The sequence below is a fragment of the Mesocricetus auratus genome, unplaced genomic scaffold (assembly GCF_017639785.1).
Source record: "Mesocricetus auratus isolate SY011 unplaced genomic scaffold, BCM_Maur_2.0 Super-Scaffold_100676, whole genome shotgun sequence".
In the NCBI taxonomy this organism is placed as follows: domain Eukaryota; kingdom Metazoa; phylum Chordata; class Mammalia; order Rodentia; family Cricetidae; genus Mesocricetus; species Mesocricetus auratus.
Genome location: NW_024429266.1, coordinates 21,572,673 through 21,600,534, shown reverse-complemented (window position 1 = coordinate 21,600,534; position 27,862 = coordinate 21,572,673). Strand labels below are relative to the sequence as shown.

The following is a 27,862-nucleotide window of genomic DNA, read 5'->3' as shown; positions in this document are numbered from 1 at the left end:
AAAATATCAAAAGTGTCAGTCAAGTGTGGTGCACTTTAGTCCCAGCACTCAGGAAGCAGAAGCAAATAGAGCTCTGTTGATTTGAGGCCAGACTAGTCTACTTATAGAGTTAAAGGCCAGTTAAGTATATATAATGAAACTCTGTCTCAAAAAGTTATGAGGAAAAAAAAAGAAATCTATAAGAAAAAAAAGTGCCTTAAATACAGATATTATCACAATAAAAGCCATAAGAAAACAAGAGGCAACAGATATCGTTGTTTTGTAGAGCTCTCTACAAGGACAGGAACCACATTCATCATCTCTGTAAAATCCCCAGAACCAAGGAAATTTCCTGACACAATGGTGCATGCGCAAAAACTATAAGCCAAATTAAAATAAATCATGTGATATAAGCCTTATATTGCTTTCCAACAAACACAGAGCACCATAATCTACACAGGTACCTTTAGTGGGTGCAGGCTGTATACTGATAATTGACTGCTGTTTTGCCAGTGGCATAAGAGCTGGTAGTGTCTGAATAATGATGGTTTTTGCTGGAACACTGGCATTTGTTTGAGCCTTGGGAGCTGCTGGAAGTAATAAAGGCTTGGGCTGAACTGAAGGTTTTGAATTCATCTGATTTTTTTTCTTTGGAGTCAGTCCATGTTCTAGAGGAAAAAAACAAAAACAAAAAAAAAACTTCAAATCAATCTGAAGAAAATTAAGAAAACATTTATTACATACTTTGCTCTATGTAATATCTTGACTTCTAGTAACAATCATCAGTGAGTATAAACCCAGCTACTCTTTAAAGGAATGGACTGAAGAAAAGTCTATTCAGTCTGGGATCGTCTTCTCTGCAGTTTTGGGAAAGGGGGACCAGGAATGGATCATGCTAAAATTACTGAATTAAGTCTAGGCTTTATGGAAGAAAGAGTCATCACCTCTCACATTTGGTGTCTTTACCTAGACCTTTACAACCTCTCCTAAAGATGACAGAACCTATGTCTATTTTAAGTATTTTTCATCTATGAAGACAAGGACCATCACAAAAAGATTTTCCCCCTTGTCCTCTTCACCATAACCATTCACCACCACAACAAAATAACATATACCAATTTAGGATCTAGGGAGATCACTCAGCACTTAAGAATATTGGTTGATTTTCAAGAGGACCTGAATTCTGTAACAACTTACAGCTTACAACTTCTATAAATTCCAGTTCCAGGAGATTTGAAGCCTCTTTTTGCCTCTGGAGGCAGGAGGCATACAGCTGGTTCACAGACATAAATGCAGATAAAACACCCATACACACAAAATGACACACTAATTTAAAAATATATGTTTAACCCAATATTTGTCTTTTAAAGATGGAATCTAAGTTATCTAAAATAGAAATAACAGAAATTGGGAGACAGATAAGATACCAGTTTTGTTTCCAGGATCAATGACAGGCTTGGCTTCCTTCAGTGGCTCTACTGACAAGGGGCTATTACAGCTTTCACCATATAAGGAAAGGGGAGAGTGGGAGCTGGAAGACAAATCCAAGTCCTCCTGCAGCAAAACACAAACAAATTAATGTCCAAGAGTACAACCTTTGAGCAACAAATTACTTAGAAAGAGAACAAGATCATATGCAAACAGAAAAGTGCTGCAAAGATAAAGTCTAGTGACTACTGATATATAAACACTCATCAACCTCACGGATGTAACTCAAAATGCAGCATCTATATGCTGCACTCATAGAGTAAACAGAAATCATTCGTCTGTTTCTCCACTTCTTCCCACAAACTTTGGGTCTTACTTGATTCTTAGTCATATAAACATTTACTTATCGTCATAAGGCTAGAGCTACAATTAATATACTTTCCCATTTCTTTTATTCATGTGTTATTCTTGCAGAAGACCCAGGTTCAGTTCCCAGCATCCACAGCGTGGCTCATAACCATCTGAAACTCCAGTTCTAGGGTATCTGATATCGGCTTCTGATCTCTGCAGACACTAGATGTGGTGATATTTTGTTTATGATCTAACAAATAAAGCTTGCCTGAAGATCAGAACGCAAAGCTAGCTACACTAGCTAGCCATAGAGGCCAGGCAGTGATGGCACACACCTTTAATCCCAGTCCTCAGAAGACAGAGGCAGCTAGATCTCTGTTAATTCAAGGCCACCCTAAGCTACATGAAATCGATCCAGTACAAAAGAGAAACAGCTCACACAAAGGTGATCTCAGCACTTGGGATCCCACCCCACACCTTTAATCCCAGCACTAGAGAGGAATATAAGGCAGGAGGAGAAAAGAGATTGGTGCAGCATGAGGTTTGGTGGAGACAGATGCAGTCTGAGGACATCATTGCCCCTTTGGTCTGAGCACTGACAGATATGAGAACTCTCTAATGGCTGCCCACTTTGCTTCTCTGACCTTCAGCTTTAACCCCAATATCTGTCTCTGGGTTTCTATTATTAATACCAATTAGAATTCGTGCTACACTAGGCATATACATGGCATACATATATATATACATACATATATATATATAGGCAAAACTTTATATACATATAAAATAAAATAATCTAAAAAATATTTTTAAAAAACTTAAAAATTCAGCCAAGAAGGAAATGGGAGGTAATTGAAAATTAAGAATTTCTATTTAGTTAATAGGGAAATGAGGTCAGCAATGTCCAAACTCAGCAAGAGTTTGAACTTCAGAGCTGGGGAGATGGCTCACTAAAGTGCTGGGAAGGTACCTCCCTGGGTCTCTCTGGTCAGCAGCTTGGTCAGTCAGGTCATAGGATAACTGTGGCTTTATCACATGGGTGCAGTATTACTGAGGAACCAGCTTCCTTATATACCAACACACATGCAGGAACCACAGAACAGAGTTTAATATCTTAACCATGCATTTGATTCTTGAAAATAACACAAAAATTATTTAGAAAAACTATCAAAAGACAAGAATAAACCATTTATAGAAAATCAAAAGTACATAATGAGAATGTAGAGACAGTTTGAAAGCAACCAGTAATCAAAGAAATGAAAATTAAACAACAACAAAAAGATTTCCCATTTGGAGAAAGCCAGAAAACCAGATAATGTCAAGCATTATCAGAAAAGCTCTAAGACTCCCAAACACGCTGATGAGTCTGCAGAGTGAGTACAGCAACTCCTGAAGAGCTGAGGAGCATGTCATATTGAGTGCCTGCTGCCTGCCACACACTTTTTCTGCTCTTGGACATACCTCCCAAAGGGTTCACAAGAGAATATTTTACAATATTCTTCACGGTGCGGGTAAAATGTGCAGTTAGATGCAACAGATCTGATGTATACAGAGAAATATGAATTGACCATTAAAAGTAAATGGAAGCTAGAATTGTGGTACAACCTTATAACCTCATCGCTCAGGCGGCTAAAGCAGAGGGTCACTGAGTTCAAGGCTAGCCTGAACTGCAAAGCAAGACTCTCTGTCTCAAAACATAAAATAATAATGATAAATATTTAAATATGCCATTTGTATACATTTAAAGTATATACCTATAACTGAAAGCAGTGAGGGGAAAAACAAACTTTTAATAAATGATACTAGAATAAATCTTTTGATAATAATTTAGAGAAACATAAAATTGAGCCTGTATCTTACAGTACATATTAAGGCAATTTCAAATTAATCTGAGATCTATTTATTAAAAATAAAGCCTTATGACAAATTTGTATTAACACTTACAAAGAAAATATTTCTTCCTGAATAATGTAACCACTTGCCACTAGATGGGGCTGCAAGACCACTATCCATACCTGGGGGACTTCTCTGAGTACCGGAAGGGTAGGTAAAACATTCACAAGGAGAACCCTGAGATCTGAGAAGTCAGGGCAAGGGTGAGGCAATGGCCCAGGAGACAGCCTTGACATAGGATGGCTGAGCCCAGTGGAAACAGTAAAATATCACAGGAGCAACAGGAAAGGACCCCTACTGGCTAAATGGAAGACAACACAAGAGTCCGAATAAATAATCACAGCAATGGGTCATAATCTAAATGAAAGGGAAAACACTGAGTCCACACTAACATTAACAGACAAATAAGCAATGTAAAGAGCACTGAGTTCAATTTCTAGAACCCACATGGTAAAGAGACTGACTTCCACACATCACACATTCCTTGTGACCCATCCATGAATACATACCTCTCTTACCTCTCTTACCTCTCTTACCTCTCTTACCTCTCTCTCTCTCTCTCTCTCTCTCTCTCTCTCTCTCTCTCTCTCTCTCTCTCTCTCTCACACACACACACACACACACACACACTAAAAATGTGCATGTTCATTTTTAAGAACAGTACTTTTTCATGATTTTAAAGTACCTTTTTCATAAACTACTGGCAACTAGCAAAGGGAGAAAGAGTAACTTCATAGCTGCGAGTCTAGCAGACACTGTCAGCTGACTGAGGTAAACTCTCCATTAACAGAACAAGCTGAAATGGTGTCACCAAAGTGAAGTTTGACCATCAAAACTAAATGAGAAGGTAGACTGCGGGTGGCTTGTACCTATAACCTCAGCTCTTGGAAGGTGGAGGCAGGAGAATCAGGAGTTGAAGGGCATCTTCTACTACATAGCAACTTTAAAGCTAGCTTGAACTATGTGTACCAAAAGACAAAACAAAAGCAAACAAAAGACAGACACAGAATCACTCCTGTGGCATTCCTGCCATAGATACAAAATCTGAATCCAATCCTGAGGAAATATCTGACAATCCAAGTTACAGGTCATTAAAGCACAAAGGCCAAGAAGGAAGAACTGTTCCAAAATAAAGAAAACTGAAACATTAAGACAACCACACACAATATAACTGGACGCTTTTGCTGGTCTAAAGGACAGTACTGGGGCATCTAATGCAATCTAAATGGTGGCTACATATGAAATTATTAGTATGTATCAATGTTTAGTTCCCGCTTTTGATGGCTGTATTGTTAAATAAAAAATATTCTTGTTCATAGGAGGAAGGCATTATAATATTTGGAGTTCAGTCCACCAGTGAACACCTGCCTCTCAATTGGCTCAGACAAAATCTCCATCCTATACTTAACAATTTTAAGGTTACCCCAAATGAAATGTAAGCAAGAGAAAAAGAATAAAATCAGCCAGGAGCTGGTAACACACATCTTCAATGTCAGCAGGGAGTCAAAGGGAGGTAGATGTGTGAGTTCAAGGCCCGCCTGATACAGAGTGAGTTCCAGGACAGCCAGGGCAACACAGAGAAAACCTGTCCCAAAAAACAAAATAATAGTAATAACAATAAATAAACATTAGAGAATGTCTTTATGAGTGATAAAAAAATCTTTTGAGAAACAGGAGAAAGAATATAAGGAAAGAAGAGAAATAGAAGGCAGAAAAAAAGATGAGGATGAGAAAGAGAAAGAGTTTCAATAATAATAATAGCAGTACTAATAGTAACTATAATAATAAATATATTTTTATTTGTAACATTTATGTTAGTTTATATGTTTATACAATTATATCATATATTTATAAAATATTTATTTTATATAATTTATACATTATAATTATTTACACTTTATAAAATAAGCAATAGAAAACCAGGCTGGGTGTCTGGCACACATTTTTAATCATCTAAGCACTCAGAAGGCTGAGGCAGAAGGATCTCTACAAGTTCAAGACCAGCCTGATCTCCAAATGAGTTCCAGGTCAGCCAGGGCTAGATAGTGAAACCTTGCCTCAAAATGAAAACAAAAACAAAAACAAAAAAAAGGAAGTAAAGAATCCAGGCCAAAAGCCAGGTGTTGGTGGCACATGCCTTTAATCTCAGCACTCGGGAGGCAGAGGCAGGCGGATCTCTGTGAGTTCAAGACCAGCCTGATCTACAAGAATGAGTTCCAGGACAGCCTCCAAAACAATACAGAGAAACCCTGTCTCGAAAAAAACAAAAACAAAAAAAAGCCAGGCCAGACATTATGTCACATTCCTGAACTGAATCCAGCTTGGGCAACACAATAAGACTCTCCCTATTAAAAGAACCCTGAACTTGGGATGCTGAGAAAGCAGGATCACAAGTTTGAAGCTACCTCTGACTACTGTGATGGTTTATGTTGATTGTTAACTTGATGGGATCTAGAATCACCTTGAAAACAAATCTCTAGGCATATCTGTGAGGTGTTTTGATTAGACTGAGGTGGGAAGACCCACCCTAAATGTGGGCAGCACCATTCCATGGGCTGAGGTTCCAGGCTTCAAACACAGAGAAAGCAAGCAGAACAGAACACTCATCTGTCTTCTTTCTGACAATGGGTAGGTACAACCTGACGAGCAGCCTCACTCTCCTGCTGCAAGCCTTCCCCTCCACAAGAGACTGCGAAACAAAATAAACCTTTACTTAAGTTGCTTTGGTTAGGTGCTTTGTCTTAGCAACAAGAAAAGTAACTGACGTAGCTCTAGGGTCAGATGCTGTCTCAATGTTTTTTAAAACTCCACCAGACTGTAAGAACACAGACCAATATTGCTAAGTGCCCAGCACAGGGCTGCATGAGCTGAGTGCAGCTCTCAAAAAAACTCACTGGGTTCAAGCTCAGTGGAGTGTGAGGATGGGAAGTACAATGCAAAGGAAGACTGAAACGGTGAGAACGGTAAACACGGACACTCGGCACAGAGAATTTCAACTTCATACTTTAAATATCTGGAAGCTATTAAAAAGTGGTAAAGGAAAGAACAGCCAATTTTGTAATCTTAAAAGATTCATCTTTGAAGATGATTCTACGGGGAAAGGTTTAGAGAGTTGGTAGGCAGACGGCCAGCTAAAATCCTAGTGGCTTTTATCCTAAGGTCAGATGATGATGGCCTAGAAAGGGTTTTAAAAAAACGCTAATCTTAAAAATATTAAGTGAAAAGAGGGCAGGAGAGATGATTCAGCAGGTAAAAATGTTTGCCGTGCAGGCCTGAGCAACTCAGTCCGATCCCCACATGGGAGAAGGAAAGAACCATCTCCTGAAGGCTGGCATCTACCCACATTACCTTCATACCCTGAATACAATCCCCAAGATTCAGTTGTTGGCTAAATGCTGAACCTGCCAGAATGAAGATGCCTCAATTTAAAACTGATAAAACATATGAAATATTTGTCTTTTTTCTTGCGTTTTACCTTCCCCATTATTTAATCAAGTACTTGATTTTCTTGACCACAAAGCTGAGACAGACACACTCCAAAGGAGCTACCAGACTTTTGTAAAAATCTTAGCTCATCTGAAAGACAATGATAGGAGTTTCTGAACTAAACAGATCATATCCCAAATTCTCTGAGCCAGGAATTCTGGATCTTATATGCTTCCATGCCCTTAAAGAATATATACTCTAATAGAGAGAAAAGTAAATTATAGGAAGAAAAGAAAATAAACCAATAAGCAAAGACTATTAGACATTAAGGAAGCACATTCCCTTGTCAAATCTCGTTTTCCTCAGAAGAATAAGGTTTCTCAAAATATTTCATGAATGTCAACTGCCTCCCAAACACACATTTTCCAGACAGCATTACAACCCAATTCATTACAAAAGACTAGCCACTTACAGGAACATGCTGAGTTGAAGAACAAGAGTCTACGGACTGAGGAGATGAGACTGAACAACTTGAGGAAGCTGGAGAAAGAGGCTGGGGTTCTGCCTTAATATCTTTAACTGAAAGACATGGAAAAAACATTTTACACACAAATCCATACAAATTAAGAATAATGAGTAAAAAAAAAGGTAAAATGGACTCTTGAAATTCAATCAGTAATGAGGAGAAGGTTACAAAAATGTGTCATTTGAATGAAAAACTCCAGGTTGGAAAGCAGTGTATACTTCTACTCCTATAGGAAGCTGCATCTGAACTAACTCTCAGGAGAACCAAAAAGAAGAAACCAAGTAACATAGCTGTTGGCTGAGGAATAAGAATAGACAAAATATTCTTCTACTCTATAAACTTTTCTATGTTTTCAATATTATGCCACATACAAACAGCCAATTACACAGAAGGAGAAAAGAAACATGAGGGAGCTGGAGAGATGGCTCAGAGGTTAAGAGCACTGACTGCTCTTCCAGGGATCCTGAGTCCAATTCCCAGCAACCACATGGTGGCTCACAACCATCTATAATTCAATCTGGTGTCCTCTTCTGGCGTGCAGGCAGAACACATGCAGTGTGTGAAAGAAAGGAAGGAAGGAAGGAAGGAAGGAAGGAAGGAAGGAAGGAAGGAAGGAAGGAAGGAAGGAAGGAAGGAAGAAAGAGAAAAGAAACCATGAATAACCAGTTACCTACCCTTTATTTTATGTACTTACTGATTTTGCTTAGTTCCTGCCTCCTATCAGAATACGGAAAACACAAGATCAATACTCTCTCTAGAGTTTTGGTTTTTTTGCTACATTTTTGGCTTTTGCTTGTCTGGTTGACTGGTTGTTGGTTATTGATGTTGCTGTTGTTTTGGAGTGCTGAATGTCAAACTCCAGACTCTTTGCATGCTAGGTAAACACTTTACCACTGAGCTACATCCCAAGCCAGTTTTCTAATTACAATTGTGGAACTAAATCTAAGAAGCTTAAAATAACCATCTTATTAGGTCCCCAGAATCTATGGATCAGGAATCTAGAACACTCCTGCAACCCATATACTATGAGAGAAGACAGGAATTGAGCAAAATAAGAGTATAAAATGAAGGAGAATATGAAGGATAGAGATAGGAAGGGATTTAACAAGGAAAATATGCTGGTTATATATATACACTCTATCTCAATTCCTATAATCTGTGGGGCTAATTATTAATATATTTCTAAGCTAGCTTCCATATATATATAACAATATATATGGGGCACACAAGAAGGAAACATACTAGAAGACAGGACAAAACATTTTTCAATTTCTTTCATAAGCTTTTCTCTATCAGTAACAACCTGTTCCAGGTTTTTCAACATATTCAACCCAACCTTATCTTTTTTTTCCTTTTTTTTTTTCTTTTTCTTTTTTTTTTTTTTTTTTTTTTGTTTTGTTTTGTTTTGTTTTCCAAGACAGAGTTTCTCTGTATTGTTTTGGAGGCTGTCCTGGAACTCACTCTGTACACCACCACCACCCAGCCAAACCCAACCTTATCAAGCTCCCTTAAAAATATCAGTATGCAGCAGGGCATAGTGGCTTACACCTTTAATCCCAGCACTTGGGAGGCAGAGGCAGGTGGATCTCTGTGAGTTCGAGACCAGCCTGGTCTACAAGAGCTAGTTCCAGGACAGACACCAAAGCCACAGAGAATCAAAAAAAAAAAAAAAATCAGTGTGCACGCCTTTGATTCCAATGCTTGGAGGCACAGGCAGGCAGAACTCTGAGAGTTCAAGACCAGCCTTGGTGTACAGAGCAAGTTCCAGGAGCAGGGCTGTTAAACAGAGAAACCCAAAAAAAAAAAAAAAAAAAAACATGAGCTCTAGGTTCAGGGACAGTCCCTGTCTCAAAGAAATAACTCAGAAAGTAACAAGGAACTAGAGAGATAGCAGCTATGAACACTTGCTGTTCTAACACAGGATCTGGGTTTGATTCCCAGCACCCACATGGCAGCTCACAACTGTCCATAAATCCAGTTCCAGGGGAGCTGATGTCCTCTTTTGACCTCCAAAGGCACCAGGCACTCACATGGTGCACAAACAAACAGGTGAACAAAACATTCATACACAAAAATAAATAAACCTAAAGAAAGTTTCTAAGTGAGAGGAGGGGACCCAATTCCTCTAGCCTCCACACACATGTATAGACTACACACGTACACCATACTCACACTCACACACACACACTCACACTCACACACACACACACACACACACACACACACACACACCAGGAAAAAATGTAATAGAGATTCAAGGGAATAACTCATATCTAGTTAACAAAGAGGGTAATATGTATTACTAAATTGGGAGAATGTTATGTTCTTTCAAAGAAAAAGAGGTCTAATATTTTTTTTCCTTAGGAGGGTGGCTCATGGACCTTAAATAACAAAACTGTAGAGCAAAACCTGAGTAGCTGAGAATTTGCATGAAGTTATGGAAAATAAAACATCTGAAAGGGTTCTCATGTAATCACACTATCCAAGGCTAAAGGGAATTATAAGTTTCATTCAAAACAAAAAACAAAACTGAGCATTACAGCTAGATACATGGAGCAACAGTTTAGAACTAACTAATCAAAAACAAAAACTGACTGATGCTCTGAAAGACCCAGGTTCAATCCCCAGCACCCACATATCTCCAGGTACAGGAGATCAGACACCCTCTTCTGTTCTTTGGGCATCAGGCACACAAGCAGTGCACAGACATACATGAAGCCAAAACACTCACACACAAAAATTTTTAATTTAAATTTTTAAAAATTAAATTGAACATTGAATTCCAAAGTAAACTTTTGTAAAACTGCAGTTGTACTCTGTCTAAATAACAAGGATCCTATGGTATATTGATCTGCTCTGAATTAGACTGTGAAGATTTATTATTACACACCAGGTAACCAATACAAGAGACAAATACAATGCTTTAGCCAATTTCCTGTTCTCTTTGTTGTCATTACAATATTTTGATCACCTAAAAAATATAACATTAGGCCGGGTGGTGGTGGCGCACACCTTTAATCCCAGCACTCGGGAGGCAGAGGCAGGCAGATCTCTGTGAGTTCGAGGCCAGACTGGACCAACAGCCTCCAAAACAATACAGAGAAACCCTGTCTAGTTAAAAAAAACAAAAAACAAAAAACAAAAAACAAAAAAAACAAACAAACAAACAAAAAAACATTAGACAAGTTGTGCCCCCTCCTCAGAAGGATGTACATCAAATGCAGGAGACACCACTATCAGGCTCCTAACTGCTAGTAACCTTAGCCTCATCCTTTTCCTTTCATAAACCTTGCTAACCAGGATTATCTAACCCACTTAATTCAGAGTACTACCAAACTATACCAAGAGTCTGGCTAGGCGTTTAAGGGTAGAGAGTGGTTACCTGAGCAGAAGTGGTTGCTGGAGCTCCAAATGTCTGACTCCCAAGGCATCAAATCCAAATCAAAGTTAAGATGATCAAAATTATTTTCCTGTAGGTGTCAAATCAGCAAATGATTAGAATGAAATACACACACCCTGGAATAAAACTGTCAGGCACAGTTTACTGTAGATGATATCATTGCTACTACCCAATCTAATAAAAAAGAATTTAAGCCAACCACTTCATACTGTAAATATGTTTTAGAGAACCCAGAGATACAGCAATTCTGGCTCAGTGAAGGACAATAACAACTGGAAGAGAAAACGGACTCAATATCTAAAAGATTGGTGACATTTATTCTTTTCTGTGGAAACAGGTCATTTAAGATTTACAAAATGAGCCTTTTGCCATAGAAAGATCCAGATCCAACAGGAGAGATGTTTTTCCCCTTTGCTATTTAGAAAAAGAAGTCCAAGCAAACAGCTATTCATATCATCTCCCTGAGAAAGAAAGAATACAGACATAGCCAAAACCAATGCAGGAGTCATAAAGGCGATAAGCACTATAAGATAATGTTCTTTTTCCCCCTACCACTCTGTGGTTCTCAGATTTCTAAAATCTTCATTAATTCAACAAACAAACCCAAAAAACATTTTTAAGGACAATAAGACAGCTCAGCATGTATAGGCATTAAAGAATGAGGCTAAGTTCAGATTTCCATAAGCAACCAGTATTACATGCCTATACATGCACTAATCAAACCAAACCAAACAACCTAAGCCATTTTGATGGCCCAAAGCATTACAATAAGTTTTTTAATTGGTTTATTTTTAATTTATGTAGATGTGTGTCTGTGCAGCATGTATGTGCAGTGTCTGTGGAGTCCAGAACCCCTGGAACTGGAGTTACAGGCAGTTGTTAGCGACCATGTGGGTACTTGGAATTGAACCTCTGAAAGAGCTACAATAACAGTTTTTATACAGTTCTCTGGCCAATCAAAAACAAAGGCAAGGCCGGGCGTTGGTGGCGCACGCCTTTAATCCCAGCACTCGGGAGGCAGAGGCAGGTGGATCTCTGTGAGTTCGAGGCCAGCCTGGTCTACAAAGTGAGTTCCAGGACAGCCTCCAAAGCCACAGAGAAACCCTGTCTCGAAAAACCAAAAAAAAAAAAAAAAAAAAAAAAAAAAAAGGCAAGGATATGACTAATTTTCAGAGCTCTTAAAAAGGAAGTTGGTAAGCTTGGCTGGAACCATGACTCACACATGCATCTTAATACTGCTATCCCCACAAGCCACACAGCATTGGAATGGTGGTTCAGGCCTAGAATCCCAGCACTCAGATGGCTGGACAAGAGGAACTTCAGGCCAGCTTAACTACATAGTTAAGTCCCAGACCAGTCAAGACTACAGAGTTGATAGGGGAGGTCCTTCTGTATGCTGTGAATATAAGTTTCTCTTATTGGTTGGTGAATAAATGCTGATTGGCCAGTAGCCAGGCAGGGAGTATAAGTGGGGCTACCTGATTAGGAGAATTCTGAGAAGAACAGAGAGAAGAGCTGTCAGAGAGACACCATGTAGCTGCTAGGAAGATAGGGAATTGGGCATTCTCTGGTAAGCCAAGACCATATGGAAATGCTTAGATTAATAGAAATGGGTTAATGATTAACAGAGAGCTAGCCAATAAGAAGCCTGAGCTATCGGCCAAACGGTTTATAATTAACATAAGCCTCTGTGTGTTTATTTGGGACTAAATGGCTGCAGGACCAGGCAGGACAAAAACTCTGTCTTCACAGAGTGAAGCCTTTCTCCAAAAAAAGAAAAAGAAAAAAAAATGACGTTCCCAAGTCACCCACCCCTAAGACCAAACATATGCTAAGGAAACAAGTCTTCTCAAACCAACACCCAGACAACTTTACATATTTACTGACTACAAAAGAGCTACTAACATTCCTGATTAATGATGTCACTTAAGCTATTAGCCTAAACTTACTGTCCAGAAAGCATCATGCATTAACAACAGTACAGATGAAAAATCAAGTTATTCACTATTTCTCCTCTAGTAAGTACTTACGTAAGTTTCATTTGCTGCATCGAACTGTACCTCATCAGTATCTGTGAAATAGCCAAGCTCAGCAAACAACGTAGACTCTTGAATAAAGAAAGAAAAGCAAATGTCACTCATGAAACTGACAGTGAAACAGCTCTGCACCCCGTGGCAGGCCTATTAGTTTTCCATTAGGCAATGACAAGTTCAAGCAATGTGTACATCATGAGGACATGGGCTTGGCTCCCCATAACATATGCAAAAATCTGGGTACAGCTGTACATATCTGTAATCCCAGCACTGGGGAGACAGACAAAGGAGGATCCCTAGAGCTTGCTAGCCAAATCAGTGAACTCCAGTCTCAATAAGAGACTCTGTCTTAAAACCAAACAAACAAAAAGTGGAAGCATGACAAGTTGGCTCAGCAGTCAAGGCATTTGCTGTACAAGCCTGATGGGTTCTATCCCCACAAGCCATGTAAGGGTGGAAGGAGAACTAATTCCACAGGGTTGTCCACTGACATCTGCACATGCACTGTGGTATGCCCCCCAACACACACACAATAAAATTTAATTGAAAAAAATACAGTGGAAATGACCAAGGAAGACGCCCAACATGTGCACACACACACACACACACACACACACACACACACACACACACACACACATGCACGTACATGCACACACATGCACGCACACACACACAAGCACATGCATACACACAGGAGTAACTACACAGAAAATGTCTATGTGGATTAAAAAAAAGACTTGCCTAAATTTTGATAAATTGAAGTATATTCTAATTTCTAGTGGGGTTTCTTTATAAACCAAGAAAAATATGAACAAGAAAAGATTCTTCAATAATCTTCATTTTTAAAAAACTTGTAAGATGGTCAAGATCCTAACAAGGCCCAATACTTCCATACAATCTGCAAAGTTTGCCTTCCCTAACACTTAAGAACACTTTAAGACTTTCCCAGCTCCAAGTCCTCCTTTGTACTGAAACTCCACTTACCAGTGTGTGAGTACTTGAATTAGAATGGCACCCATAGGCTCAAACATTTGAATGCTTAGTCCCCAACTGGTGAACTGTTTAGGAAGGATTAGGGATGTGGCCTTGAAAGCTGTCACTGGGGTGGGGTTTGAGGTTTCAAAAGCACATGCCAGACCAGTCTCATTCTCTCTCTGCTGCCTGCATATCAGGATATAAGCTCTTTTTTTGTTTGTTTGTTTTAAATTTTATTTATTTATTATACTGTCTTCTGCTTGTGTGCCAGCAGGGGGCACCAGATCTCACTCAAGGTGGTTGTGAGCCACCATGTGGTTGCTGGGAATTGAACTCAGGACCTTTGGAAGAACAGTCAGTGCTCTTAACCGCTGAGCCATCTCTCCATTCCCCAGGATATAAGCTCTTAACCACTGCTCCAGTGCCGTGCCTGAGCCACGCTCCCACTCATGACAGTCATGGACTAACCCTCTGAAACTGTCAGCAAGCCCCCTGCCCCAGTTAAATGCCTCCTGTTATAAGTTTCCTAGGTCATGGTGTAACAGAACAGTAACGAAGACACTGACCAATCTCTGACCAACTAAATAGAGCACAGCAATAGTATATAGACAGTAACAATGCCAGGCTATCCACACAGTTGTCAGAAGAGGCTACTTTAAACTCAGCTCCAGAGTCCAAAATCATGTACATAGAAGGCTGTGAGGATATGTCTTAAGCTAACACTCCTCCAAGTTTTCTGCATCTGCTGTCTCTCATGTCTTCCCATTCCTTCTTAAACCTAATCCAGTCAAGCACCCCACTCCAGGCACAACAGCTATTGATGTCACCAGTGACCTCCAAACTCCTAAATTCAATGATAAATTCACAGTTGTTGCCTCTCCTGACCAACCAAGAGGCATCTGACAGTTTAATCCTTTCCTATTAATTGAAACATTTTCTTCACTTAGCTTCTGAAGCACTGCGTTCCCCTGATCTTCCTCCCATCTCACTAATTGACCCTACCAGTGTGTGTGTGTGCGCGCACGTGTCGTCTCTCTAAATGGAAACTGCCCCTGGGCTCTGCATAATTTTTCTTTCAAATGTTCTCTCTTGAAATGCCAAAGAACTCATAGCTTTAAATAACATCTCTACACCAGGCATTGCCAAATATATATCTCCAGCTGACAACGTCAAGAAGCACGGATAACACACTGAGTTTACATTTCCTTGTGATTGTATAAAAGGTACCTCCAACTTAGCACACTCCAAAATGAGCTCTTATCACGTCTACCAAACCTTCTATTGTTTCTAATTGTCACTTAATGGCATTCAATTATCTTACTGGCTCAAGCCAAAAATCCTAGATCACTGTTTACTCCTTTCCCATGATCTCTGTATTAGATCTACTTCCAAAGTCTGAGCTTCCTATTCAAAACATACATATCCATAATCTAATTCTTACCTTTCATCCCAATCTTCCTTTCTTCCCTAGCCTCCCACACACAAAGAAGTCAGCTTCTAAGACAGCTGAGCAAATGAGGCTGCTGGGGTCACAGTCATCTGCAGCAAAGTGCCTGGTATCCAAAGAAATGGTGTGGTGGTGAAGAGTCGCCAATGAAATGGAGCTGATGGGAGGGAGAACAACAGGACACATGGAAGAGACAGCCTGAGTAGTTAGGAGAGATGACAGTTAACACTCTGCTAACTGATGAAGTGCATGAATAAGCATCTAAAAGAACCGGAGTGAGATAGCTCACTGTCTGAGGGAGGATTCTGAAACATGCAGAGGGGAAGGCTACAAAAACTATAAGGTGTTGGGCTGAATTAGTAAGTGACCTAATTTTAAGTACATTCATATACAGCCAGGAATGGTGGTACATAACTATAATCTCAGCCTTTGTGAGGCAGTGGTAGGAGAAACTGCAGGTTTCAAACCATCCCGTACTACATTCCTAGTTCCAGGCAAGCCTGGGCTACAGAATGACAATTGTCTCAAAATAAATATAAAGGAAAAAAAGAAATAATTAAGGATGTTTGTGTGCATGTATGTATACACAGAGACATGCATTCATTGCCTAGTTCAGTCTGCTGACAGAACAGGACAATGACATCCCAACAAAATTAAAATAATGTGCTCAGATACTGGATATTAAATACCATCCTCCACAAGAGGGAAATCACTAAGGGGCTCTTTGGAGAAATGGCTGACTCAGAGCATAGAACATACAAAATAAGTCTGGGAAATCTTGTTTTTTTTTTTAAGAAGGAGGAGGAGGAGGAAGAAGAAAGACAGACAGACACAGAGAGAGAGAGAGAGAGACAGAGAGAGAGAGAGAGACAGAGAGACAGAGACAGAGAGACAGAGAGAGAAGGGGTAAGCCCACAAAGCTATCAGCCCTAAGGGCGGGGATAAGGAAATTTAGGACAGATGGAGATAAAAGGAAGTGAAAGAGAAATGAATCCTTCTTCTTCAATCTTCCTCTGGAAGCCTACCACGCTTCTGACTCCCCAGCCTTTTGTGTGTAAGTTCTTATTCTGGTAAATAAATATATTATATTCCATATTGCATTGACCTCAATCAACAAGAAAGAGAGAGAGGGAAAGAAAGGAGATTCTCAGCTAAAGACAAGAACATATCAAAAGAACAGTGGCCATGGCTCTGTAGCAGCATTCCTGCCTAACATGTGCAAGGAAGGCCCTGAGTTCAATGCCTAGTACCTCATGGACACACAAGCAAAAAGAACATGAATATGTTAAAAGACCCAAGGCACTGACATGAATGAACTCCCACTGATCTAGACATTAGTAAAACTTTACAATTCATTAAGATAAAACAATTCAATGAAGCCACATGGAAGGAGGAAGGAAAGAGTGCTCTTTCTAACGGTGTAAGCATTGCTTGCACGTTAATAGCGTAAGACTGGGTAGAGACAGACAATATGCATGTGGCAACCATTAGGGAGTCGCTGACTTAGACTGGCGTACTCAATGAGGATAGGGTGTGGGGATGTTAATAACAACACGACACTAGTGTCCTGACACATTATGTCCCCTAAATATAAATAAAAATACAAAAAGTAAAACTGACTTTACAGTGCAGAGATCTGACAGATGACAACTTAACTATAATCATGTGACCAAGCATCTTAGATGGCCAGCATCATGTGACTCAGAGAATCAAGCACAGCATACCTCTGGCACACCTGCCACTGCATGGTCTGACTCTGGTCACACACACACAGTGGACAGAGCCAGATCATTATTGATTTCTGCATATGAAACTGCCAAGGATGTGACAGACAGGAAAGAAACTAGAGATTTTCCAAAATGAAGGACATCAATGAGACATAGGAAACAAAAACACTGTGTGTTTTCAGGGAGAATTCCAGACTAGAACAGAAAAGTCACTGAGACAGATAGCAAAATTTAAAATATCTCTGTGAAATGAACCACAACATTGTATCAGTGTTTTATTTTCTGAATTGAAGAAACACACTGTGGTAATACAGAAAAGCCTGGGGTTCGGTGATGCCTGCTGTTTTCTGGGGGGGGGGGTGTTTGATATATACTGTCGTGTTTAAGGGTAAAAGATGGGGAGGAGAAAAAAAGAAAAAAATGGGCAACTGTGACATAATTTAAAAATTGCCACTGTTCTTTACAGTGCTCTTCTACCTGAAGATCTGAAACTACTTCAGAATTTTAGATGGACAGTGTGGCATAGACCTCTAGTCGCAGCTACTTGTGGAGCTGAAGCAACAGGATGAGTTGGGTCCACAAGTTCAAGACCAGCCTGAGCAACACAGAAAAGTCTCGACTCAAAAACATGCAGGTAGATGTGTGTGTGTGTGTGTGTGTGTGTGTGTGTGTGTGTGTGTGTGTGTGTGTGTGTTATCAGTTAACTCTGAGAATTCCCTATAGAAGCCTCCAAATAGTCTCCTGGCTTCTGTCACGGCCCTCAGGCAGGATCTGTTCAATACAGCAGCTAAAACAAAGCTATGAAAACAAAGGATTGGGATGGGGATGCAGTTCAGTCAGTATAATGTAACATACATGAAGCTCTGAGTTCAATCCCCAGTACCACATAAACCAGTCACAGAACATGCCTGTAATCCTCCTACTCAGGAAGTAGAAGCAGAGGGATGATAAGGAAATTCAAGGGACCGATGAGTTGGCTCAAGTTGTAAGGTACATGCCAAGCAACCCTGATGACCTGAGTTCCATTCTCAGATCCCATATAAAGGTGAATGGAGAAAACCAACTCCATGAATTTGTCTTCTTACCTTCACACATATGTTACACACAATAATAACTAAATGTATTGATTTTTAATTAAGATCAATTGGAGCTAGAAAGATGGCTTAGCAGTTAAGGGCACTGGCTAGTCTTCCAAAAGACCTGGGTTCAAGTCCCAGAACCCACATGTTGGCTCACAACTATCTACAACTCCTGTTCCAGGGGATCTGACACCCTCTTCTAACTTCCACAGGCACTAGACATGGACACAGTTGCACAGACATACATGAGCAAAACAACCATGCATACAAAATGAAAGTAACCTCAAAAGAAACTTTATTTAAAGTAAGCTCAAGGTTATCCTCAGCTATACAATGAATTGGAAGCCAGGCTGGGTTATATAAGACTGACTCAAGAAAAAAAAAAAAAAAGGAAAGAAAGAAAGAAAGAAAACAAACCAGGTGGTGGTGGTGATCTCTGTGAGTTTGAGGTCAGCCTAGTCTACAGAGCAAGTTTCAAGACAGCCAAGACTATTCAAAGAAGCCTATCTCAAAAAACAAAAAGAAAGAAAGAAAGAAAGACAGACAGACAGACAAAAAGAAAGAAAGAAAGAAAGAAAAGGAAGAAAAGTTGGCCAGACATGGTAAGCACATGCCTATGAGCCTAGCACTCAAGGGCAAAGACAGGAGAATCAAATGTTTGAAGCCAACTTGGTTACATAACAAGACCCTGGTCAGGCAGTGGTGGCACATGCCTTTAGTCAGAAGCAGGTGGATCTCAGAATTCAAAGTAAGCCTGGTCTACAAAGTGAGTTCCAGGACAGCTAGGGCTACACAAATAAGCCATATTTGAAAGAAAATAATAATAAAAATAAAAAAACAAAGAAATAAGACTCTGCTGAGCCTGTTGAAGGGTTAGAGGTGTAGTTCCATCAGTAGAGTGAAGTGTGCACAAGTCCTATAACCCAGCACCTGGGAGGTAGAGGCAAGAGGACATAAGTTCAAGGTCATCCTCCATCCTTAGCTACATAGGCTATAAACAAACAAAAAAAACTTTGAAAAGAGATGATGAAAACAAATATGGTCAACAATATATAAAGGCAGCCTCAAAAAAAATTATAACAGAATTGAAAAATCCCTATTACCTAGAGAAATCAGGGCTAATACAGTGTCTTATGATAATGCATGTTCAAGTATCTGTGGTAGTGATGTGTAAACAACCATTGTGAAGCTCATAAAAGTATATAATTATGTATGGTATACACATAATCTTAATAATGACAACCAACAACTATGTTATTAGTTTAGAATTTGCTACAGTACACTTTTTATCCTTATTTTAATAGTATGCTCCCTCTACTTATAAAAAAAATTTACAGTAAAACGGTGAGCCATGTTACAGTGGCAGACATATCATACATCTGACATCTACTGTGCCTTAATTACATCATTTTCTCTTGTACTTTATTTAATCTCAGATTGTTTTGTTCACTGTCTATAAGAGCCATAGGCTATTGTTGCTGAAGTTTTTCTTGTCCTGCCTGGTCCTGCCGCCCTTCTCAGCCCCAAATAAACACACAGATGCTATTATTAATTATAAAATTGTTGGCCAATGGTTAGGGCTTCTTACTGGCTAGCTCTCTGTTAATCATTAACCCAATTCTATTAATCTAAGTATTTCCACATGGTCTTATCTTACCAGAGAACACATGCCCTATCCTTCCAGTCTCTACATGGCATCTCCTGCCATCTCTCTCTGCTTGCCTTTCCCAGAATTCTCCTTGTCTCCACGTCCTACCTATCTTCCTGCCTCTATTGGCCAAAAAGTGTTTTATTCATCAACCATTAAGAGAAACATATATACAGAAGGACATCCCCCATCAGGCTATAGCATTTATGTGTGTATTATATATGCACATATGTATCATACAATCTAAGTGTTTTCGACATTACAATCTAGGTTTTGTAAGCACAAGCCACACTATGATGATCACACAGCACACTTCTTAAAATGTGTTCCTCTTGTAAGGGATGGATGACCATAGTTAATGCAAGGTTAGAAGGAACTTTGTGGTCTGGCTTAGAACTATAAATATTGTCATGCAGTCATGTTTTTTTTTCAAATAAACATCCCTTGTTCTTAAGAAATATCTTGTAAAGTATTTAGGAGTTTCATTCTACACGCTTGTGTTTCAGATGAAAGAGAGGAAGTGTGGGTACTAATGAGACACAAGGTATTTGGGCCAGGATTTTAACAGTTGGTGCAAAAGGGAAATACAGATATCAGTGTACTCATCTCCCAACTAATGGCACAAATCACTCTTAGAATATTAAAATCTACTGCCTATGCCTATGTCCTTCTCACCAATTTCACACCACCAATATTTAGACTCCCCTCAACAATGGCAGCTGTGATTTTCAGCCTTCGTAACAAGATTTTCCACCTCACCTCCCTCTACCCTGACCACCTATTTGTTTGCTTCTCCACAGTGATCTTGCTTTTTACTTTATGTTGGCCTGATCCGAGTCTTATTATTTTCAATAAGATGGAAAATGGGGCCACAAGATGGCTCATTAAGTAAAGGTGCTTGCTGCCAAGCCTGATGTTATGAGTTTGGTCCTCAGGACCCACATGACACAAGTAAAGAACCAACTTCCGAAGGTACTATTCTGACCTCCACATATGTGTCTTGGCATGCAGGCCACCACCACCCTCCATACACACACACACACACACACACACACACACACACACACACACACACAGATGTAAATGTGAGCTAAAAGAAGGAAAAATTGGCCGGGCGTTGGTGGCGCAGCACTCGGGAGGCAGAGGCAGGCGGATCTCTGTGAGTTCGAGGCTGGGCTGGACTGACAGCCTCCAAAACAATACAGAGAAACCCTGTCTCGCAAAAACCAAAAAAAAAAAAAAAAAAGAAGGAAAAACTAGGGTCACTATTGAACATGGACTTTTAAGAAATTTCTCTATATACAAAAAAAAGAGATGGGGAAGAAGAGGAGAAATGTGGTAACAGTAAGAAGGGAAGTAGCATCTAAGGAGTTTGGAATTTCTTTTCCCTCCCTCTAAATAGGAGAAGTTAACCAGCTACATATTTGTTTTCTAACAGAGATGGGAGAAATGCTTTAAGTACCAGGAAAAATACCTTGAGCAACAATTTGAATAAAGCATGAGAGATCTGAAACACACACAGAAGGCTGGGTTCTCTCTAGGAACAAGAGGCCACCTTCAGCATCTGCATGGAGGGAAGGCAAGTGTGCTGTGAGGGAAAGGAGGCAGAGAGACTGGAAGTTGTGATTCAGAGAGAGAAAGAGGTGTCAGAGGCTGCAGAGAGAAGCTTTAGGGGATGATCATCAGTCACAAGACAGAGACCAGACTGGCCGAGCCTACTGAAATACCCAAGAATACTAACGGGTAATGTTGGAGAGAGCGACAGTAAGCTAGCAGCTGTTTTCCAAGCAGTGAGAGTGATGTAAGAATCAGCAGATCTGTGCAACAGAAGGAGGTAGAGACTGTGTACTGTGACAAAGTAAGATCGACTCCTGACTCTCACTGTGGAGGGAGGGAAGCAGTGTGTTCTGGAAATGGCAGAGAAGGACAAGAAAGACACCTACTATATTCCGAAGTGCAGGGTGCAGAAGGCTTTCACCAGGACTTTGGGGAAAGCTGTGTCATCAGGGGAGTGTCACACTTTGGTCAGTGCACGAAAAGGAAATGAAGCTTCAAAGACACTAAAGACATGAGAGAAACCGCAGCAGCAGGAAGCTTCTCATCTTGACACACATCTCTTAAGTGGTTTAAAAAAGAAGAAGAAGAAGAAGAAGAAGAAGAAGAAGAAGAAGAAGAAGAAGAAGAAGAAGAAGAAGAAGAAGAAGAAGAAGAAGAAGAAGAAGAAGAAGAAGAAGAAGAAGAAGAAGAAGGAAAGAAAGAGGGTTTTGCACAATTCAAGCAAGAGGGAGAGAGGAAGATGAGGGGCAAGTTTAAGACTGCACACTAGCCATGGAAAGATGCTCAACACCATGTAACATTAGAAAATTGCAAATTAAAACAATGCACCACCACACACACCTGTTAAAATGCCTAAACTCCAAAGTACTGGCAATAGCAAATGCCAGCAAACAGAAACATCCACTCACTGCTGGTGGAGACACAAAATGATAAAAGCTTAGCAGATTCTTATAAATCACATTACAATATGCTCCAGTAATTGAGCTCCTTGATATCAGTCCAAATGATATGAAGACTTCCATCAACACAAAAACCTGCACACAGACGTTTAGAGCAGCTTCATGCCTAATTGCCAAAAACTGGAAGCAACCAATATATCAACATGTAAATATATATACAAACTATATGCTCTAAACTGAAATATGTCCTCCAAAAATTCATATTGAAACCCTAATCCCCAAGATGGCTATATCCAACACAGGATCTTGAGATTACTAAAGCTAAATGATATTGTGAGGACACAACAAGAAGGCAGTCATCTACAAGCCACGAAGAAGGGTAGCATTAAAGCCTGAGTTTGCTAGCTAGCATCCTCCACACAGTGTAGGATTCTGTAATAAAAGATCATTATCATTTGTCAAAACCCTTATATTTAGCACTATTTGATGCTAAAAAGAAATATAGCACCAAGCCACAAAAAGACACAGAGAAACTTCAGATGCATACTACTAAGTAAATAAGCCAATTTGAAAAGGCTACATACTGAGTGGTTCCAACTATACAACAAAAGCAAAACTGTGGAGACAGTGAGAAGATGTATCAGGAGGCACGGGACTATCAGGTGGAAGGAAAGAGGAGTAAATGGATGGAGCACAGGGAATGTGTAAGAGAGAGACACTCTCACCCTACTTTGTACAGCACTTGTCAAAGCCTCTGTATTAAGGTGCATCCTTTGTGGAATACTAATCTATCAAGCCAGACATGGTGGCTCATGTCTGTAATTCTAGTATTTAGGAAGCTGAGACAGGAGCATTAAGAATTCAAAGCAAGCCTGGATTACATCAAATGTTACAGGCCAAATTGTAGAATTTGTCTTAAAAAAATGAAGAAAACTCATCAGCACTAGTCCATTCATCTTCTCAAAGGTATCACACTAACTGCATTATTTTGCCTTTCATTGCTGTGATAAAACACCAGGACCAAAAGCAACTTGGGGATAAAAGGGTTTATTTGGCCTACAAGTCCCAATCACTGTCTGTATGAAGGGAAGTCAGGGTAGGAACTCAAGGCAGGAACTAGAAACAGGAACTGAAGCAGAATTCATAGATGAATGCTGTTTCCCATGGCTTACTCAGCCTGCGAAAATTTCTTATACAACCCAAAACCACCTGCCCAGGGTTGGCACCACCCACAAAGGGCTAGGCTCTCCCACATCAATCATTAATCAAAAAAACAAAAGTCCCACAGACTTGCCTACATGACAATCTGATGGAAGAATTTTCTCAATAGAGGTTCTCTCTTCCCGGATGATTCTAGCTTGTGTCAAATTAACAAACAAAAACAACCAACTAACTAGCATAGACGTATGCTACCAGTAGAGGAAGCTGTAGAGAATAGAGGGTACATGTACAGAATTACATGTGCTATCAATACAATTACTCTAAAAACTTAACACCGCACTTTAAAAAATATTATTAAGTAATACATTAAGTATAATTGGGGAGCCAGAGGAAGGAGACTTACGAACGTTCTAGGCCATCCTGACCTATCTAACAAGACCTTGTCTCAAAAGACTTAACAACATACCCAAGAGAAGAGGATGGAGACAAGATCCTCTGAATGGATGGGGAACAGGGCGAGGGGGGGGTAGTGGGACCTGGGAAGAATAGAGGGGGTAAAGAGGAAGGGAGTTGGTCATGGGGGAACAGGAAGCTGAGGGGGTGGGGGTAGAATAGGGGGAAGAGGGAATCATAGGATCGAAGACAGATCAGGCACCAGAGTGACCTCGAGTGATCTAAAGGTATAACATCAATTGGCAAGCTAAGCAATAGTGGAAGGACCACCTCGAATGCCCATTCCTGATAATGAACTTGATGTCTATAACTATCCGGGAGCCTTCATCCTGGGACTGATGGAAGCAGAGGCAAACACACATCTAAGCACTGAACTGAACCCAAGGAACCCAGTGACAGAGAGAGAGGAATGATGAGCAAATTGGCAAAGAATGGGCTGGCAAAACCAGCAGAGACAGCTGATCTGAACAGGGGAGTGCTCTTGGACCCCAGACCGACAGTGGGGAGGCCAGAATGGGACTGATCTGGACCCCCAAATGTGAGTGTCAGTGAGAAGGCCTGGACAACCTATGGGGCTCTGAGCTGTGGATCAGTGTCTATTCCTGGTATACAATCTGTCTTCATGTGCCTATAGCACAAAGAGAGATGCTCTCTCAGCCTGGACTCTTAGGGGAGTGCCTTGATGAGTAAAATGATAGACTCTAGACATCCCCTATGTGGAAGTATGTGGCAATAGGGTGGGAGGGAGGGTGGAAGGGGAGTGCGGGAGGAGGGGAGGGAGAGGGAACTGGGATTGACATGTAAAACAAGCTATTTAAAATTTTAAAAAAAACTAAAAAAAAAAACAAAACAAAAAAAAAAAAAAAAAAAAGACTTAACAACAATAACAATAAAGGGAGCCAGGTAAGGTACTATGTGCCTACAATCCCAGCATTCAGAAGGCTAAGGCAGAACATCAGAAGTTTGAGACCAGCCTGAAATACACAGCAAAACAATGTCTTTAAAAGATTCTAAGAAAATGACTAAGTAAAAGAAACCACAAAAGACACCTATGTGAAATCCATGAGCTTTATGAGAACATAGCCATTGTCACTCAGCTACCTGCCTATGGTGCTTTTCCACTACAGCAAAGCAGCTGAACTGGAGGTCACACGACAGTGATGTCCAAAATATCTGCTATGTGGATCTTTTCAAAACACATTTGCAGATGCCAGCTCTAAGTTTCATTAATCACACTTAGAAAATAAATAAATAGAAGCACATCCCATCATACCCTGCGCTGAGTCGTTAATCATAGGAAATACCAATTATAAAATCTAATTTTAAATTTTAACAGGGAAGCTGCTAAAATTATTTTAAAACATCAATACTTCAGTAAAATAATCAAAAACAGCAACTCCCAAAGAATCCATTATTTTATTGAGAAACCCTCGTAGACAGTAGTGTCTAATGCCTGCAAAATCAATCCTACCTACTGAACACCTAAGGGACGAAAGTATTCGACCAAGAGTTGATTGTTCAGTTGGAAAAAAAGAAAGCTGAGAAAACAATGGGGAAAGGATATATTCTAGGAGAACTGGGGCAGGGTACCTGAGAATGGAGTCAGTCAACCAACTACAAAGAACTGAATGTTGAAGAATCAAGTCTAGGAGTTAGGAAAATGCAGCTGAGAATCAGTAAACAAGACAAAATAATGCTATCAGAAAGGGCTTCGTGTTGTAGCTTAAGAAATGCCATGAAAATAGAAGGGTCAAATGGTTGAGAAAACAAATCATAACTCCCCAACATACTGAAGTCGACTTGTTAAAAAACAGAAGCATTGCCGGGCGTTGGTGGCACACGCCTTTACTCCCAGCAGAGGCAGGCGGATCACTGTGAGTTCAAGGCCAGCCTGGACTACTGAGCCAGTTCCAGGACAGCCTCCAAAGCCACAGAGAAACCCTGTCTCGAAAAAACAAAAACAAAACAAACAAACAAACAAACAAACCCAGAAGCATTAGGAAGAAGCCACCTTTGGAAAAAGACAGGAAAGTGTTACAGAGTGGAAAAACCAGGGGCGCAGACTTCAAAGTTAGACAGCCTCGGTTCTAATCCTACTTTTACTATTCAACACCTCTAAGACTCTGAGAACAAATTCAGCCCCAGTTTCAGCATCTAAAGAAGGGCAGGACCTAACTGGGACTGTTGCTGACATAAATAGCATGTGTAGTAGTGTGCTTTGCAGAATAGCTGACTTAAAAAAAAAATCCTAAGTGGCTAATGTTATTATAGCAAAATATTTAGCTGGAAAAACGCACTGGAGAAGACATCTACAGTTTTTTCCATAAGGCCTTCGAAAATCTACCAAGCATTAAAACAAATCTCTCATAGATTGTAGAGCACATCTGTCACCGGAAAATAAACTAGGATGTGCAACACATTTTAACTGAAAGTCCACTCGTGTGGTGGTGGAATGTCAGTCTCTAGTCCAAGGAAAATAACAGTCCAAAATTACAACGCTGAAGAACAGTGTAGTCTCACTACAGGATCCACTGAAGTACCTACAGAATTCCGAATTCCTACTGGATCCCGCTAATACTCTGTCTAGTAATCAAGAGAGGAGTATCAGCTTCCTCTAAGGGTTTAGATGACAGCGCTTGCCCGCTGTCATTCTCCATTCCCTCCTTCCTGAACACCAAAAACAAGCAAGACAGACTTAACAAGAGATGTCAGAGCTGTGTTTGGACAGAAGTCATGATTACATCAGCTTATGTTAGATCTAGTAATCAGGAACACGGGTCATGTGCTTGGGACCTTTGCTTCTTTGCCAATTTGGATATGCGCCTTAAACCAATAATGAAAGCTGAGAGATGAGGGTTTTCTTCTCTGTGTGCATTTCAACCATACTTTATTTTCTCACACATGCCAGGAGCACGTGCGCACACGCACGCACACACACACACACACACACACACACACTTCGCTCCCCACCCACAGCCCACAGTCTGAGAAAATAGCTTGGAGCCTTAGGGCAGCCACAGTCATCCTGCTGAGATGTGGTCCCTCAAGATCCCCTGGTATTTCCACCGGGAACACACGGCGGAGAACGACAGCAATTTCAATTAGAACATCACTTGGCCATCGCTGCGGCCAGGACACAAGCCCAATGGTCCCTTCCGCGCCCGGCAACCCGCGGCCTCGCTCCCGTGGCAAGGTTCGTCCACACCTGTCACCGTCACCGGGCGGAAACCGGGGGGAAACCCCGCAGACGCGGCCCGCGCAAGCCGGGGGACATTCGCGTTTCCACTCACCCCAGTCTTCCTCCGGTCCGTGAGGAAACCCCGGACTAAAAGGCGACTCCATGGTGCCGGCCACACCAGCCGGCTTCCGCGAAACAGATACCTCTCCCTCACAACTCGGATCGGTGAGTAATCCAAACGGCGGCGGCCGGCGGACAAAATATGCCGAACGCTGACGGACGGTGGCCGAGCGGAGGCAAACTAGCTCACCGCACACCCGCACTTGGAGCAAAAGCGAAGGAGACGTCAGCGGATTAGCCAAGTAAACCTGTGAGTAAACGTTTCCCTATGGGTGATTTCAGCACCTTCTGACCTGTGGGGTTTGGGTTTTTTTTTTTTTTTTTTACTGTTCTTGTTTCTTTTCTTTTCTTTTTTTTTAAAGATGGGCGGGGAACACGCGGATTTAACTGCTTCCATTAAAATGTGCTGATAATATTAAAAATTAAAATTTGCTGATAAAATTAAAAATATTAAAAGTCTCCTGATTGCGTCGGGCGTTGGTGGCGCACGCCTTTAATCCCAGCACTCGGGAGGCAGAGGCAGGCGGATCTCTGTGAGTTCGAGGCCGGGCTGGACCGATAGCCTCCAAAACAATACAG

The 27,862-nt window shown here is 40.6% G+C and overlaps 1 protein-coding gene across 1 annotated transcript in view; it reads right to left on the bottom strand.

The window, feature by feature from the left end:
- Atf6 (activating transcription factor 6) overlaps positions 1-27,862 on the bottom strand; it is a 152,696-nt gene that overhangs the window by 123,118 nt on the left and 1,716 nt on the right. The window contains exons 2-7 of the mRNA XM_040739028.1: positions 27,276-27,549; positions 13,034-13,110; positions 10,986-11,073; positions 7,550-7,656; positions 1,407-1,533; positions 444-647 (exon numbers count right to left, since the gene is read on the bottom strand). Of these exons, the coding sequence (XP_040594962.1) occupies positions 444-647; positions 1,407-1,533; positions 7,550-7,656; positions 10,986-11,073; positions 13,034-13,110; positions 27,276-27,549 (877 nt within the window). The remainder of the gene's footprint in view (positions 1-443; positions 648-1,406; positions 1,534-7,549; positions 7,657-10,985; positions 11,074-13,033; positions 13,111-27,275; positions 27,550-27,862) is intronic.